At 42.8% G+C, this 17,272-nt stretch overlaps 1 protein-coding gene across 2 annotated transcripts in view; it reads right to left on the bottom strand.

Annotated features, from left to right (window-relative positions):
• The window catches only part of nedd4l (NEDD4 like E3 ubiquitin protein ligase), a gene marked incomplete at its 5' end in the record, with an annotated part of 28,532 nt that extends 12,890 nt beyond the window's left edge, over positions 1-15,642 (bottom strand). Inside the window, 12 exons of one of the 2 annotated variants that reach the window (XM_079234670.1) lie at positions 470-646; positions 1,626-1,763; positions 3,265-3,324; positions 5,000-5,077; positions 5,191-5,373; positions 5,481-5,616; positions 6,377-6,531; positions 7,517-7,619; positions 8,043-8,104; positions 9,518-9,568; positions 10,253-10,288; positions 14,542-15,642. In XM_079234670.1, the coding sequence (XP_079090796.1) occupies positions 470-646; positions 1,626-1,763; positions 3,265-3,324; positions 5,000-5,077; positions 5,191-5,373; positions 5,481-5,616; positions 6,377-6,531; positions 7,517-7,619; positions 8,043-8,104; positions 9,518-9,568; positions 10,253-10,288; positions 14,542-15,642 (2,280 nt within the window). The remainder of the gene's footprint in view (positions 1-469; positions 647-1,625; positions 1,764-3,264; positions 3,325-4,999; positions 5,078-5,190; positions 5,374-5,480; positions 5,617-6,376; positions 6,532-7,516; positions 7,620-8,042; positions 8,105-9,517; positions 9,569-10,252; positions 10,289-14,541) is intronic. The other variant, XM_079234671.1, reaches the window with a different exon arrangement.
• Between the last annotated feature and the right edge of the window lie 1,630 nt (positions 15,643-17,272).

Below are 17,272 nucleotides of genomic sequence, written 5' to 3'. Positions count from 1 at the left end.
ATTATTCACAAAAAAGTCATCCTCATGAAAAGGCAAAGCTGGCGAAAAGCTCTGACTATTTCACGTGACTAATCATTGCTTAACAGAGAACTGTTTTAGAGTCTGTCATCGGCTCATAATCCAATGAAGATGAAAAAAAAAAAAAAAAAAAAAAAGAGCAGAAAGAAGAAATTAAATCATCCTCATTGGATGAAGAGATTAATATTTACATAGGATTGTTAGGGGATTAAAAAAGAGAAAAGCAGCATCAAAACAGAATCAACCTAAAAGAAATAGAGATGCCAAAAGAATGGTGTAATATTAAAGAAGGATGGGTGAGGGTGAGGATTTGGTCATCTTCAAAAGGAATGGAAATGAAGGATTGCATGACCATGAAGTGTGGAAGGAAAGAGGGGACAGAAATAAGTCTGGGTGCGAAAAGAGGAAAACTATACGGGGAAGTGGGATGGTACGGGTGACTCATTCTCACCTCCAAGGGGGTGGAAAGGGTGACAGTAGGGGAGCTGAGGCTACGAGGTCGTCGGACTGGGGGCTCATGGAGGTGGTTGTTGGAGGCATTGGAAGAGGAGGAGGGGGTGGATGGGGGTGCCAGGGCCGAGGCTCCTCCTGATTCTGCTGCTGAGTTGCTGGCTCCGTCTTCAGTCAGCTGTCAGTGAGAATAACACTTTTGAGGTTAAGTGGGGTAGGAATAAGGTACCGTATGCGAAATTGCAAAACTGGTTCTCGTAATCCATGCTGCCAGAAGATGCTTGCGTGCACCGGAAAGGTCTGCTTTTCTCACAGGGGAATTAGTTCCTAAAATATCAAAAGCATGGGACACGTAGGCCCAAGAATACAATTAAAATATAATGATTAAGATTATGCATCCGAATGGAACACAGGGACAAAAGGCCTGGGATCAGTAACATAATGTACTGGAAAAACAAAAGTTAGTGTTACTTACAGCCCTAACCCAAAGTGGCTATTACATACATTTAAAATAAGCCACAACTATGTCCCAAAAACAAAGCAATGCTATGATGTTGTTACGTAAATCATTTGGTAGTGTATAACAATAATCAAAAACAGATGAATATCAGAGAATGAGAAGACCATGTGATGAAAAACAACAGATGAACACGTATAATATAACTCCGTTGTTCTGATAAAAGCAGAAATAAAAGGGTGAATTTCAAAGAGGAGAGGCATTAAGCGCACACCCAGTCCCATGAAGCAGTCTCGCCCTGAACTGAGACTATGTGAAGCTGCCACATTTGCAGACAGAAAGACAGGGGGAAGACAAGTGGAAAAACAGGGTAGAAATGTGAAAAAAGAGGGGAAAGTGGTGGTTGCAGTTCCATGCCAGGGTTTGGAAAGGCATAACTAACACAGAGCTGCACTTCTTCCAGAGAACCACACAAAATGCTAGACAAGAGGAGGAAGACATTCAATACAGTTGGACAGAGAAGGAAACCGGACAGCGAGAAAGACAGAAAAAGAAGACTTTGAGGTTGCAAAGTCACGTCTCTTTCAGTCAATTCAGAGAAACACAGAGGGGAGCAGTGGAAGAGGCCCGACACACAGGAGGCCATGGAAAGGTCCAGTCCCATGCATAGAGTCCAGCTAAGCCTTCAGACCTGCTGTACCTGCACAATTGGCCTAGTCCACGTAGTGGTGCGGCTGTTATGGTTGACGTAATAAGTTCTTCCCTTGCCGTCCTTCCTCTCCTCCCATCCAGGGGGCAGGCCAGGGGTGGTCAAGGCGTAAGCAGTCGCCGAGGGAGACTGGCCAAGTGTAGAGAAAGAGCAAAGCAAAGACAACTAATCAGTACATGCTGGTATGCTCAAGGACATGGGGAAGGAAAGAATATTAAAATCAAAGGTTTTTTGTTTGTTTTTCTCCACATCCATCTTTAAAATCATTTCCCATTCAAGCTGCGCAGCACAGTGACATAAACAGTTCAGGATCATGTGACAAAAGAAGATGTTATAACTTAAATGGAAAAGTTAGTCACTGCGTTTGATGTGAACCTTCACCTATAAAAAAATAAAAATACAGAGTCGAACTAAACTAAACACCACATGGGGAAAAGTAGTGGATCATTACTACTTTACTGAGTGAGCTATTAACCATCTGTAGCATTAACATGACTGAAATGCCAAACGATCACAACATTAACGCTGCTGGTATTTAGATATGCCTGCGCAAAGATAGCACCACTGAACATTGGACACCAGAGATGCCCTAAACTGAACCGGGTATATTTTAATGGGTCGGTATCAGCTGATCAAAATGTCCTGATTTCTTTAGTGGACTCTACTGTTGCTAGAGTTTGCACTTGAGTGACTCGGAGTTGAAACACTGAGGATCCGTCTACGAATGAATGTGTTTCTATATACAAAATCCAACAGATTGATACTGTTGATACTTCTCCTCTCTCGTTGATAAGCTTGAATTCATATATTAATATCTTTTAACAAGACCTCAAGTATTTGGAAGCAGCTCCTGAAAAATGAGCTGAGTCACATTAAGTAGTCAGAAAGCTGTTATAGCAATGTCTCAGATACATATTTGATCAAGTATCAGATCAGACTCTGTATTGGCAGACACTGGATATTAAAAGACTCTGATTAGGGCCAAATAAAACTTTGATCCAGATATTACCATTGGACACATTTTATAATGCTGCTTTATGGCTCGGTATCAACGGTTGGTCGGTGATATTCCTTAATAGTGACGACCAGGTTGCCACACCAGCAGACAACACGCTTGTAGACCGATTCATTTGACTGTCGATGGCTTCATCAGCTGATCGTGTCCCGCCAGCAAGGATGAACATTTTTTTATGAATGTACTCACAACACTTCTTCATCTCATTTCAGAGTGAATGTTTGCGGTATCATTATCTCCGCCAATGAGGTTGTGTTTTCCGCTGGTGTGTTTGTCACCAGGATAATGGAAAAAACTATTGGCCTTTCATGATGGTGTAGCATGCCCCGAGGTAGAACCAATTCAGTTTTGGAGCAGATTGGCCTTGGAGGAGGTCTGCGCTCTCCCGAAGGCCATTCTCACATTATACGAAACTAAAGGAAAAGAAAGTTTGTGTGCTGCCCTTTTGGATAACATATTACTGAAAGTCATTATGTGACCTTCTGCCTTAGTGCAAGATCGTATTAAAGTGCTTCACAGAACTAGCCAGGGTTACATACAGCCCATCCTACGTGGTGTATGGGAACTACGAGTTGACTGATAGGATTTAAAACTGTTTATTAACTGAGATATTACCATGGACTCCTCACCACCTGAGACTGTTTGAGCTCTCGTTCTTCTGGTCTGGGAACCCTGCTGATGGTAGACAACAGGGGAAGATGGTCTTTAGTTCACATGATGTTATGTTTTAAATGCCAGGGTGGAATTAATGGGTCAAGGTGTGTGTGGCAGTGAAGGTTGAGTGAGGAAAAACTGAACGCACAAAAGGGGGTGAATTCATTCTTAAAGGAGGTGAGAAGTGATAGAAAGGTGAGGTTGACAGTAGCAGGAAGGAGCACAATTCATTTGGAAAGAACTGCAGGTGTTGATTGGTTGACGTGATTACACAAAATGTGGGTGATGGGAACTTTTAGCAGTGTGCTTTCAGGAACTTTTGAGCAAAGTCAAGTCAACTTTGATATTAGAAAAAGACAAAGAAAGAGACATTGATTATGTTCCCTGAACAATACAGTTAATCCCCGTCGAGGGCAGCGTCTTTAATCTCAACCCAAGTGGAAAATGATGTTCAAGCTACAGAAGCACCAGTCAGAGAAAGCAGAGTCCCGCGTCCTGAAAATCTGAGAGCGGTGAAAGTGAATTAGTGTGTTGAAGTTCAAAGAAAGTTCAGAAAGTTTGAATCTCGTCACATGAACGGCAAGCAAATTATTAAATGCAGGAAAGAGAAAATAAATTGTTTTCATCTAATCAATCCAAAAGTTAAGTAAAATGACGACATCAGTGTAGTTCAGCCAGCAGACACTGGATATTGTTTGGCTTAATCTATGCTACATGTCCTGGAAGACCTGGTAACCTGATTTGCATTTACAGTTGCATCATTACGAACTCTATAACAGTAAATTACCTTATTACTACAGTAAAGAATGACCTCCTCAATTGTTATTTATAATGTCAAAACCATAAAAGAAAACATACATACATGTTGACCTACATGCCCTCAACTCTATACGAGCAATTTTGACATTTAACGTCAACACACAACCTGCAATTAAAGGTTAAGTGTGTATATTTGTATTATTGTCAATAAAACCCAAGACCAAAACCAATAATTAATTGATTCTCTGAAGAGAGTCTGTGTAGCAATCAACTGACATACAGATTGTTCCTCTCCATTGGGTGACATGTTCCTTCATTGCTATGAACATAAACTAGTATAGTTTCTTTTGATATTCTCCACTCCTTAGAGACTTGTCATTCAAAGGAAAATGTGACATTATCACCTGTCCTTGTCCTTGGCTTGACAATACCGAGCTCACTGCTGTGACTCAGCTGTGTGACAAACATCTGACTCAGATCTTGAGACAGTTTCTTCGAGCTGAATCCCCACTGATGCTATGACTCAGAACTCTACTGGGGCACGTTTGATCGGTGCTGTCCTTATTCTCCCTTGCCAGTGGTTTCTACCGGAATGGTCACACAGCTGTAACGCCAACATTTCTACAACATATCAAACATAGCAGCGAGTGAATCACAAAGAGCAGACAGTAGTAGTGGTAGAGTAGGGCGAGGAAGAGGTGTGGTAATCCTACGGAGGCAAGAAGAGAAGACAGAACACGAAAATCTAAGACGCCTAGAGAACAGAAAGGAAAGGTGAGGAGGAAGCACGTACGAGCCCAGTGCGTAGAGGACATTACAAAACGCAAAGAGGCGCAAAGAAGGGGATTTGATGTGTGGCACACCAACACCACTGAGACATGCCAAAGGGAGCAAGAGAAGAAGATGTAGGAAAATGTCGGGGTGAAGAAATATGTACCATAGGAGGAGGAGCCTGGGTCTGATCGCTGACGCCATCCGTCATACTTGAGGATCGGAGTCTGGTCGATAGCTGGCTCTGTTAAGAAAGAAAGAAATAAGCGGTCACTCTAATATCTGAAACAAAAAAGACCTGCCCACATTCACACCATCTAGCCATTTACATGTGGAGGGATTGAGGTTTTGTCTCACCAGAGCGGAGCTGGGCCCTGCCACCTCGCCGTTGGTATCGGGAGTAAGTGACAGCCTCAGATTTAAATCGTCAGAAAACTCCTGGTTGCTCTGTGTTGGCGGTTGTTGGGGCGCCAAGGCGGAGGAAGGACCGGGCTGAGACTGGCTGTCATTAGGATCCTCTTCTGTGATGAGCTCCCAGGACTAGAGGGGAAACAACGAGATGCAGCCGTGAAACAATGATAACGTTCAGTGACCTTATCGCTTGAGACAGCTGGGGCTCAGTATGTATGTATGTTCTTCGCTCTCACGTTGTCCAAGTCCCTCGGCTCCAGGTGCTCGTTCTCTAGGTCTTCACTGATGTGGCGTCTCGAACGGAAAACACGATGTGCTTCCTGATTGATCTGCCGCTGTTGATTGTCACTCTCAGTCTCTGAAATCACATCCCTGAAGGAGAAGAAGCAGAAGCTATTTCATTCGGAAGAAAGTGAAAATGACCGCTAAGCAATATGTATGTCTGTACCGAATGTCTTCAATGTCGTCAATATAAATAAGGGAAATAATCTGATAAAATGAGTAAGTATTTCTTTTTATTACATTATTCTTTAATGAATATAACTCAGCAGTTTTTCTCTTTGAGTGCAGCAAGCAAACTGTTTTTGGACCGAAGTGAAAATGTTGTTTTTAAAAAGGCGAAACGGCAACAAATATGGTTTGAAGCAGAATGTTTTGTTCGATAAAAATATGTTGTGAGATGGAAAAGATTACATCCATATTGTTTCAATAGATTTGACAACACTTCAGAGTTATTGAAAAATATTTGGCTTTTGTGAGTTGAAACAATCCTACAAAAGCCACCACCGGAATCTAAGTCTACAAACAGTATAATAATATTTACTGCTGAGCCGGTTTCTAAATGGTATCGACGTTCAACATCCAGTTCACCTCCCGCTCCTCAGTGGGCAGAGGCTAAGCCCCCCCACTCACGAGAAACACAAGCGTAGACATATGCACAGCATAACAATTATGCCCTAAACACAGAGGATTGGACTCACAGACCCAGAGATTCATTCATACTGAAAATGTACACACCTATGTAATAAACCTATATTAAAAAGGTACGGTTCAGGCCTGTTGTGCTGAATTTACATTTAACTCATGTGAAAATAGATTAGAAAAAAAAAAAAAAGAGAACATAAAGGCGTACATGTTGGAGGGTCGTTTCCACTGTGTATTGCGTTTGTTGTGGTTGACATAGTAGGTGCGTCCCAGGTTGTCCACCTTCTCTTCCCAGCCAGGGGGCAAAGGAGGAAGCAGCTGCTGGGGTCGCTGGGAGCCCGAGTCCGCAGACTCATCCCAACCCTGAAAGAGAAAGTTCGGATTTTTTGACATGAGGCAGTGTGAGTAACTCACTGGTAGCCCGTGGGTCACAGATATCCCAGTGAGCTGACAGCTTGTCAGACACACATGAACGTCCAATTTCAGAGCATGGAAATACATTAAAGATGTCTGAGTCACTTGGTGGCTGGTGAAAACGTGTTGCTGGATTGTGGTTTCAAATGTTTTTGTGAGCATTTACTGGTGTTTATTTTTGTTTGACAAGCTGCCAGCTGGGTGGGATAAGACGTTAGACTGAGCTCATGAGACCAGCATTGACAAATTTGAATTTTTAGGCTAGATTGGCAGAGAAGTAGCCATGACCAAAAAGAACAGTCAATACATTTCAGTTTGGATGTCAGTGTACAGAAGTAAATAACTATCTAGAGAATGAAAATAAAAAAAATTTCATAGCAAGAGCCTGTAGTGAAAAGTGGTATTCAGAGTGGCATTCACATTTCCATACTTTTGCTGCTAAATGGCAGCTTATTTGAAGCCTTTCACTGTCTGAAATATCTAGCACCTCTCTCACACTCTTTGACAATCCACAATAAATCCACACACACACACACACACACACACACACAAAGTAAAAGCTCATATTTCTCCAAATAACAGGCAGTGTTGTAAATGGTTTTTCCATACTCTGACCTGGAAAAGACTTTCACCAGATTCTGGCAGCAAGGTGCTGCCCAAATTCTTAAGAGAAAATAATAAAAAGAAGAGCCTCTAATTCTTTGTCCTCTAACTCTAAGCAAAAAAAAAAAAAATTCTATTGGTTCAAATTAGGACACTCACTTTCATCCTTAAGCTTAAAAGTGTGTTTTCTTTGTGTGGAAGTAATAAATCAAACTAGATTCTGGTTTGGCTTCAGGTTGTTATGACCAAGACGGTCAAAAAGCAAACCTTGAGTAATGCTAAATCAGCAGTTCAAATGAACTCTCAACAACATTCAGAGCCAAGACCTTACCTCAGCCTCCTCCCTCATCTCTCCAGCCTCCTCCTCTGGTCCTCCTTGTTTGGGCAGATAGGCCATCTTCAGACGCAGGTAACCCTTCACCCTGGACTTGTGACTGGAAGGATACCATCAGCAAAAACAGATGCATGTCAAAACAGCACATTAAAACCATGTGGCCTGCGAACCTCAGAGCCTCCAAGAGGCTAAAGCTTAGAAATTAAGGGGGGTTTCCAAACTATTAGCACCAGATGGTCTTTCACATTCAGTGCTCAAAGGACCGTCACATGAATGTACTGCTCTCTGGAGACATGACACCAGTAGTACTGTTGCAAGCCATGATGAAAGTAACTCCGAGTTAAATAATCTGTCAATATCTAATTGCTCATGGGGGGGGGGGGGGGGGGGGGAAATCAGACACAATTTATCCTCAGAAGTTTACTGGTATCAAAGCTACGGGGCTGGCTATACCGAAGTCACTGTTATCCAATTTCACTGTTTACTCATTTCCCCCTGTATGTCAGATGCAGCAGAAACTGACCTTCTGGGCCGTAACAGGAAGTCTTTAAACGTGTACGGCCGCTCCATAGCAGGATCCTCTGTCTGCAAATTAAAAAGGAGGCGTTTGTTGACAGGAATCAATAGAACACACACGCAAATACACATGTTGAGTTTACAGCACGGCTGCAACCCTCTGCTCAGCCATCCCGGTATCATTATGCAACCGAGAGCTACTCCTGTTACATATTGAACAGCAGAAAGGTCTTTTGTAATCCACAGCAATCTCCCACTACTCTCTAACTGGGCCAAACCAGTCCACACTGGCTGCTCATCACATACTGCAGATTCCATATCAAATGTGTGATCTTGAATGCAAAATAAATAATAATAAAAAGAGATGTGGTCCTTCACATCTCAGACATTAATAATTGATATCAAGTTGTGTAAATAATGCATCCAAATAACGGTTTGAAAACATTGCTGTTAAAAGCCTGAAGCAACATGCACTCCATTGTATGTCTTAATAGTGCAAAACAGGGCTAGGAACATGAACTGGGACATGGTGTCATGCCATATGGTGCATGAATAAGGTTTTAAGTAACTTTGAGCTTCCATCAAGCTAAATGTCTTCCAGATTGCTTAAAATGAGTCAAGATGGCTGACTGGATTAATGAAAAGTGAAAGAGGAGACGCTGGTATAGCAAACAGGCGATGACTAAACTTATGTCCAGGAACTATGAATAAGACTTCCTACGACATGTAGTCATGCATGAAACTCAAAGTCAAAAACACACATAAAACACAGATCACACCATTGAAACAAGCATTAGCAGCATATTCATGTGCAGTTTATTCATTTAATGGCTAAATCAGGACCAATATCCAGTCTACTGACTTCATCTCTCAACGTGACTCAGCTGAGGCTTTTATCTGCTGCCAATTTCCTGGACCAATGGGAGTCAAATAGGACATTAATAATTAACCCCAACACCTTGTACTGATGTGCTTTTAAGGCTCACGACTTAGACAGAACTTCAGAGAGCCTCAATCAGTCTTACACTTCTCAGCTGAGTGCAGGAGGTGAGAATGATTTGCAGGTCTATTTGAGTTTTAGGTCCAGTTCACCTACATCAAAACCTATACTGTTATTGTTTTCAAAAGGCCTTCATCTCACAGCAGTCCACACTTTCCAAGCGAGTACATGTCAGTGTGAGAAGTGCAGCTTTTTCCATTTCGTTGTGATGGTAGCCCGCCCTCAAGACAGCCAGCTCTGTTGATATTCTAGACAGCCCGCTTTCCATTTCGAGGAGCATGCTGTCTGATCACAACAACCCTGCTACTTGTGTGAGGCTAAAACTTTCTCACACTCAAGACAGATGCACACAAACAGACTCTTTGCCTGACCTTCACAGAGGTTAATCAGGCAGAGCAAAATTGAAGATAAGAAACAGCTGAGTATTCAATCTGGTCTCTCACACTCTCACACACACACACACACAGATGCAAATAACTCACCGGCAAATGACTGAGAGGAACATCAACCTGTCCCAGGAAATCATCTCTCGTCTTGAGTGGGGGAGGGAGGGAAACAAAACAAGAAGGTCACCTTCAGCAGCTTTATTTTAGGAGTAACAGCTTTTTGAGTGTGTCTGGGGAATGCCAAAATTCCCAGCAGGGAAGAGAGAGAGGAAAACACACAATGGCAAATTACCGAATGCTCCAGAAGGTCCAGCAGCACTTAGTGTTTATTTGTCACAGAGTGAAAAAGAGAACGATTTTTTTCTTCCAGAAATAACCTTGAGCCTTTTTTATGAACACCGATAGTGGTCTGAAAATCTCAGATGGAAGTGCAATTATGTTGCACTTAATTGTAGATCAAACAATGTTTGCTTATGTTTAGTAGACTTATTAGGCGACAAAATCTTTTCTACCAATCAGATTTTGATATTTTGAAAGTGTCCATTGCAGAAGGCTCAGTGTAAGGTTTTATTTATGGACAGGCCTTTGGTATCATTTCATAGGAGAAGAACCTGTGAACCCAGCAAGGAAAAACAACACCCACTGCCACCAGATTGAAGCCAAGTCAGCCAGACAGAGGGAGAAGAAGGATAGAGGCGACGACAGGGGAGAACCAGGGAAGGTTTGCGTTTCAGATTCAAGAAGCCTGTTGATTTTTTCTGAGAGGAACCGGGGGAGATTGACGGATGATTGAGCTGCACAGCAGCAGCCCCCTGAGGGGGCAATGATTACCTGTGTGAGATGGAAAATGCCATTCTTGGAAGTAGCCTGTGTGTGGGACACAACGAATTGATACAACAGGCGTTAACTAACAATGATGTTTGTTTTGAACACTGGTTTGACAGGAAAGGCCGAGTTGAAACAATGCCGGCCACTTTAATTAGTCCAGTGTTTATCTCTTTGAGCTTACGGTCCACAGAAGAAAATGTCAATGTTGTAGCATCTGTAAAAGTTGCTTCACTGCTGCACAAAAAGTAGTACAGTCATAAAAGTTCCAATTGAACTTTTAAGTGTGGGGGACCCCGTATATCAACTTGATTAGACAATGAAACATATGATATCTGGACCCTTTTTCACTTTGAAGAAAATGTGTGAAAAAAAAGTTATTTAAATCTCATCAAATATAGTTTTGCGACATCAACACTTTGAAGTAAAACAAGGTTCATATACAGAAATCACACTGGTCTATTCTGACCATCAGTAGGCGGAAGCTAAAGCAGTGTTTGGAAGTGAGGCCACTGGGCTCCCACCAGTTAACAGACCTGGAATTCAACAGTGAAAGGTTACAAATGAGTCACATTCAGTCACATTAATGCACAGCCACGTAAAACAGACACATGTGATTGCATGTCTACTCACTCACTCACTCACTCACTCACACACACCGTTTAAACTATTTCTTCTTGGAAAAGCCAGAGCCACTATACACTGCTTCAGTTACAGCAGTGTCTACTTTCAATTCCCAAACCAACTACACAATTCATTTACGTCTGGCTTCACTACCAAGTAATTAAAAACAACGAGTCATGAAGTTCATCTGAACTTGGAGAGAGCAACAAAAGCAACCTGGACCACAGCACGGGTTTCTTAGTATTACACTCTGACTGTAACCTACAACAAAGAAGTGCTTCAAAAGTGCTTAATAAGTCAAGTTTAGAACAACAATAAATGCTGCAGAGATGTTACTAACCAGCCAAGATCATCGGCACTGATGATTTAATCTTTACCTGGAAGTCTCACTCGCTCACATGCTTGAACCTATAAAACATAGTGGCACTCTGGCTTGTGACCTATGGGATAGTCAGTGGCAATGGCGGTATCCCATGTGACACATGTACTTACGGCAGGGTTTTTTTTCTGTCCATAACAATAACAAGCATTTTAAGCTGTGGGTATGTGTAAGCAGAGGGATATAATTGCAGAGTCATCAAAGGGTCACAGTTGAGCCTGCAGCTGCCTCCCAGGGCCAGGTTACACTCTCAGAGGGAGGGTGCCTCTGAAGACCAGCAGAAGGAGGGAGGAAGAGTGAAGGAGGCAGATGATGGATTGTAAAACTAGCTAAAAAAAAAGTTAGAGAATAGGACAGAAGCAGGACCGTTCCTTCACCTCATCTCACATACTTCTAGTCGTATGCAGATAGGTTTGGGGTTTTATAATTCCGTCTGTGAGATTTCTGCTGCAGCCCCAGTATAATGGAGAGGAATGCAATTTTAATTGTGTTGCTCACAGCATTGAAACAATTAATAAATGAAAAAAAAGTAATATTTAATATTAATATTAATATTTAATATTGAGAGACAAAAAACAGTAAACAGTCAATTTAGAATTTAAAAAAATGAAAAATTTGAGAAAGAAAAGAAACTAAAATCGCTGTGATGTTTTCATTTAATAGGCCCAATTCATAGCAATGTTCCTACAAACTCTGGTTATTTATGATAATATGGTGATTCTGGGCTAAAAGCAAGAGTATTTCCTTATTGCCAAGTCTAATTTGATTAGCTCAACCACAGCAAGCATAATAAATGGCAAGCAGCAGCTTCTATAATGTGATTAAGTTGATCCAATGACGTGCTTTCTTATGGATGTGTCACTTTAATAATTTTTTCCAGTAAATTGATTCAAAAAAAATCTTGGACACTAATGGCTCTAATCTCAAATAATATTCAATATAATTTTTTGTCTTACTCATAAATGTGCAAATTTAACCTTGGATAAAGTCTTACTTACCACCATTTACTTTTTTTTAACCTATAATTGCCCTAATACGCTGACGTAGTGTTGGGCCCGATCAAATAAAACCTAAACTATCAGTATGCCCGGATAACACAAGACGTAAGTGAGAGAAAAAGGCTTTTCTGTCATTTGGGTGAACCGATGCTTGAAGACAGCAGTCTTAAGTAGCAAACATTGGTAAAGCCAAATGTAGCTGTACTGAACTGCCATGACGGGCTGGTAACAGACTGAGAGTTTATGATATACAGAAACCTTGAACGGGTCCAGGCTGGCACTGAAGTGTGAAAAGGTTGTCTCACCTACTCAACCGCCTCCGTGCTGACACGACTGAATTACAATGCCAGCATGGTATCAGATCTCAGAGATCAGAACAGAGAAAAGCCCTTCACAACAATAGCAATTTGAACCCCTCTTACATGCTCCTGGACCAAAATAAAGAAGAGAATCCCCCCGTCCCCCATCCATCCACAACCCTGTAAATATAGCAAACCCGTTGGCCTGCAGGAGCTCTTTGTGAATGGAAACTGGGGGGCGTCGAGACAGGGCTGTAACGAGGGCATGGCACTGTGGCGTAGCTGTCTCCAGCCAGTCTCACTGGCACACGCACACACTCTCATAGTAGCCCATGCAGGGCTTTAAAAAGGGGCACTCCAACTCCAGGCTAACAGTTGGGGAAGACCTGTCATTATGGTCTAAATGAGGATTTCCTTGTTGTAGGAGAAACAGGATGCCCCGAGGTAACACAACACCACGTGTCTTTAAAAAAAAAAAAAAAAAGGAGGAGAGAAGAAGGTGTGTGAAATGCATTCAAGTATGGTTGTCAAAAATAAAAATAAAATTAAGATTTTACCAAATCTTTCACCATCATTTGGATGAACATTTTGCAATTCTTAGCAGACTGCAGATGTCTTGTTATCTGGCCTTAATGGTCAGGAAGGCCAAGAGAAACCGGTTCATCACCAGCCTCATGAAACGAAAAGTTAGAGAAACCCATCTCATATGTCATGATATCTCATCCTTATTGTGGCTGACATTCGAAAAACTACAGTGCACAATTTTGGGTTCAGAACTGAAGGTGTCGTGTAGTTTTCTTTTAGAACAAACTAATGTGTTGAATGCGTTTTCTTCCTCATTAAACATTTGCACATCTGGATTTTTAAATATTTTAAAACCTGTTTACATCCATGTTGACCTGCTGGGAGTGTTTCCCTCACTGCCTCTGCTGCTGTATTCTTTTTTTTCATTGCACATTGCCACCATCTGTCAAATGAGTGGACCAAAATCAAACTATTGGCAAGATGGTATATTGTGCAACCCGCATACAGAATGGGGACACAATAAACTGCTCCATTTCACTATGGAAGGTGAAAAGCTCCACAGGGTACCGTTACAGAACACAACACATCTGTTTTGCTGCCAAAGGTTTAGCTATACACGACAGGAGAACAGACAAGCAACATCAAAAGATTTTGGGCTTCCAGGAAACAGATACTGATTAGCTTGTTTAACTTCTTCATCGTTTGGCCCGTAATGACATCTTAGTTCTTAATCACCCATGGAGCAGCTGCAAGGATACGGATCCATACCAGTCGAGAGCCAAAAACATGCCGCCGGCCCGCTCTCAAAATCAACAACCACACGAGAAACAGACTAAAGATAGAAACAGCCAACTCTCAAAGAGCGCTGGCTGCAGTTAAGGGTATTACCAAACTTAAGTGTCACGTTTCTGTAGAACAGAAGGCAACAAGTGCATGGGGAGAAATTATCCATTCATCCTGTTCCCGTTTGCCTTTCATGACTGATTTAGCCGATGTGTGTGAAACTTCAAATGCCTGTGGTTATGAAGTGAAAGAAAGTCTGCGTGTGTGTGATTTAGCGCAGCAGCCATGTCTGTGCTTTTCACTTCCCAGAATGTCACCACCCTCTTCCTGCACCATACTGATCTCTCCTCAACTGGGCTGGATTCAGTGAGTGATAAATTAGATGCAAAATATTTAAGACACCCCACAACTTTTGCATAATTTACGCCCCGATTATCATTTTGTATACCCATGGCCCTCCTTCTTCTGGCTACACTGCACACAAGCTATCATGTGTTCTACTAAATGTCATATGAGGGAGATGACCCATCCGCGATTCAATGCGATTGTTTATGATTCATTGTCAAATGAATTTTTTCATCATTAAAAACTCCTAATCTTATTTTCAACAGTCTTCACAATATTTACAAAATAATTTTACATTTAAAAACTTTTCTAGTCCTATTAAAGTTTTCCAATAATATTTACCTTGGGATCATTCTTCATCAAATCATTGCCAGGGCTAACATCCTGATCTCCACCTCCGCCTGGGGTAAAATAGATCTTGAAATGAGGCTGCCTCTGGGAAGAATCTCCACGGATTTTGAAAGTACACCCATTAGATCGGTTTCTTGCTTCCGTTCCCTCCGTGTCTGTTTGGATCTCCTCTATAACTTGGCTATCTTCACCAGTCTCCTTGTGTTGATTTTCCAGCAACAGCCTCGGTTGAGACGAGCGTCTTTCCAGTCGAATTCTCGGGTAACGCACCATACGGCTACCTCTTGAGCTGTCAACGCCAACATCTGTGCATTCGTCCTGGGATGCAGCAGACTGTGGCCTGCCCTGGCTCTGATCCTGGTTCTGACTTTGCTGGAGCTGAAACACGAGCCTCTGTGTTCCACCATTAACCACAGAGCACTGGTCCAAGCCCTGCTGCTGGACAGACCAGCCAGTACCACCATAGGGGTGGATTCTGAAATGCTGGACATCAGAACCATCAGTAGAGTTCCTCTGGATACAAATACCACCAACACTGATATTCGGTTGGCCTCTGCTATACATAGTATGGCCATTGGAGCCGATGCTAAAGACCCTGCGTTTGGGCAGATTCGGCTCCGTCATAAAAGTTGGTGAGTTTAAAGTATCTGGGTCGTAGTACGGAGGCGGCGGGTGTCGTGGAACGTCTGCTTGGATCGGTTCAGAGTAGGCAGGCGCAGGTCCCGGAGGAGTATAACTGGGTGGCGGGACATCATAGGCATAACCTCGGAAATCTCCATTACTGGATCCGTTGGCGCGCTGGAGGGAGATGTGCATGGACGAGCTCTTGGTGGGCCGCGGCTCAGCGTAGGTGGCGAGCTGGGGTATGAACATAGAGGAGCTGCGTTTCAGAGAAAGCTCCGACCACGGAGCTCTTGGTGGGGCATGCTGCGCAGCTGACTCCTGAGAGGATGTCGATACCGGAGGCCGCTGCCTGCCTAGCGCCGTGACCACATCATTGTCTCCCTGCTGCTCCTCAGAGTCTCCTTCCAGTATCTCCGGGGCTGTGTTACTGCGGCCTGAGCCAAAGTACAATCGCAGACGTTGAGCCATTTTCACTTCACGTCCCACAGCTCCCGTTCCCTCTCACTTTCTCTCTGACTGGCTGTTTGGTTCTCTCCTCTGGCTCCAGTCTCTGTCTCTTAGTGTCGCCCACTTCTCTCCTTTGGCTGGCTGGATGACTGATCCCCTTTTTTTTTTTCCTTCCACTCTCCCTAACCCCCACCCCTCCCACCCTCTTCTATTCTCTTCAACAACTTTCCTTCCACAGTAAACTGTACGGAGGAAAGAAGTCACACCACCAACACTGAACACTGCAAAAAGAGCTGACAACTTTACACTGTGCACTCTACGGAATGGCATAATGGAGGCTAACGGGAAGGGTGAGGGGGGGTAAGAAGGATCCCTGTATGCCAGACTCTTAGCACTACCAAGCTCTAGCGACAGACAGCAGAAATAGCCTGAGCCGAGTGACGGCCAGCATTCCTGACATGATTGGATAAGAGCGACCGGCGCTCCTGGTTTCCGAGGTGACAGTGGGTTGCTTGTAAGCCATGTGACCACAAATGGCCCCAGCACCTCCTGTTACAACCCCATGCTGCCATCAAGTGCCAACTGGGCCCCCTAAACACACCGCACGTACCACTGTCCATCACTTCCTCCATTCACATGATCTTTCTAACCTTCGATCATTTCCCTGCCTTAACACCCCTCACAAATGTTCTCACTTCTCCGACCACACGGTTTGGTAGTTTTCAGACCCCAAAAGGTCACCTCCCACTTTATTACTTTACCTAAAACTGACATCTTAAGTATCAGAGTGGAGCTCAATTTCTGTTCTGGTAAATGTGACCTCTACCCTCTAAACTATCTCTTCATTTATGTCATGACTTAAGGCCATAACATCAGTCTTCTGCTGTTACTGATCTGCCCACATCATTTTTCAACAGGTACACTGGTCACAACATGAGCTAAATTTACCAACAAATCTGAAAGGACAAATTGAGCCCTGTTCCTTCTTGTAGCTTGGAAACAGAAAAAAATAAGCATAAGAATATTGTTGCTAAAAATGAGATTTAAAAAAAAAAAAGGCACAGCCAAAGTGAATCTGACAGATTGCAGCTTTGATAAGGCAAACAGCACAATTATCTGTGGAGAAAGATATCAAACAGAATAAACTACGCTGTCTACCATACACAGCCAAGCACTTAACTGTCTGGTGGTTTTATAGGCCACTCTGTTTGCGTCCAGAAAAAGCCCAAAACACGACTCTGCTGTGATTCTAGTCTGCAATGTTGAAGACATGCACACAAATGGTGATGCCTACACACTTGTAATGTAGTATTTGGCTAAATTACAAGATTACAAACAGAGAAGGAGAGATTTTCACAACATACTGTACAGTCATGGGAGGACTCAAGGAGACCAGCGATATTGACTTCAGGCAGAGAAACAGCCAAAAGAAAAAAAAAGACTGTAGAGCAAGAAGAAATCGTGGCTTGGCAGCCGGTTACACTTTGCGATGACACACTGCCTACTGTGTTAGTCAATAAATGTGTGTGAAATGTTATGGAGAGTGTTCTGTAGAAAAATAAACTAAATGCCAATGTGTGGTCCAATGGCACCAAGCCTAGTTTGTCAAATGACATAACATGCCTGCTTCAAACAAAGCACTACACTGTAT

The sequence above is a fragment of the Taurulus bubalis genome, assembly GCF_910589615.1.
Source record: "Taurulus bubalis genome assembly, chromosome: 19".
Classification (NCBI taxonomy): domain Eukaryota; kingdom Metazoa; phylum Chordata; class Actinopteri; order Perciformes; family Cottidae; genus Taurulus; species Taurulus bubalis.
This window is presented reverse-complemented; position numbering and strand designations above follow the sequence as displayed.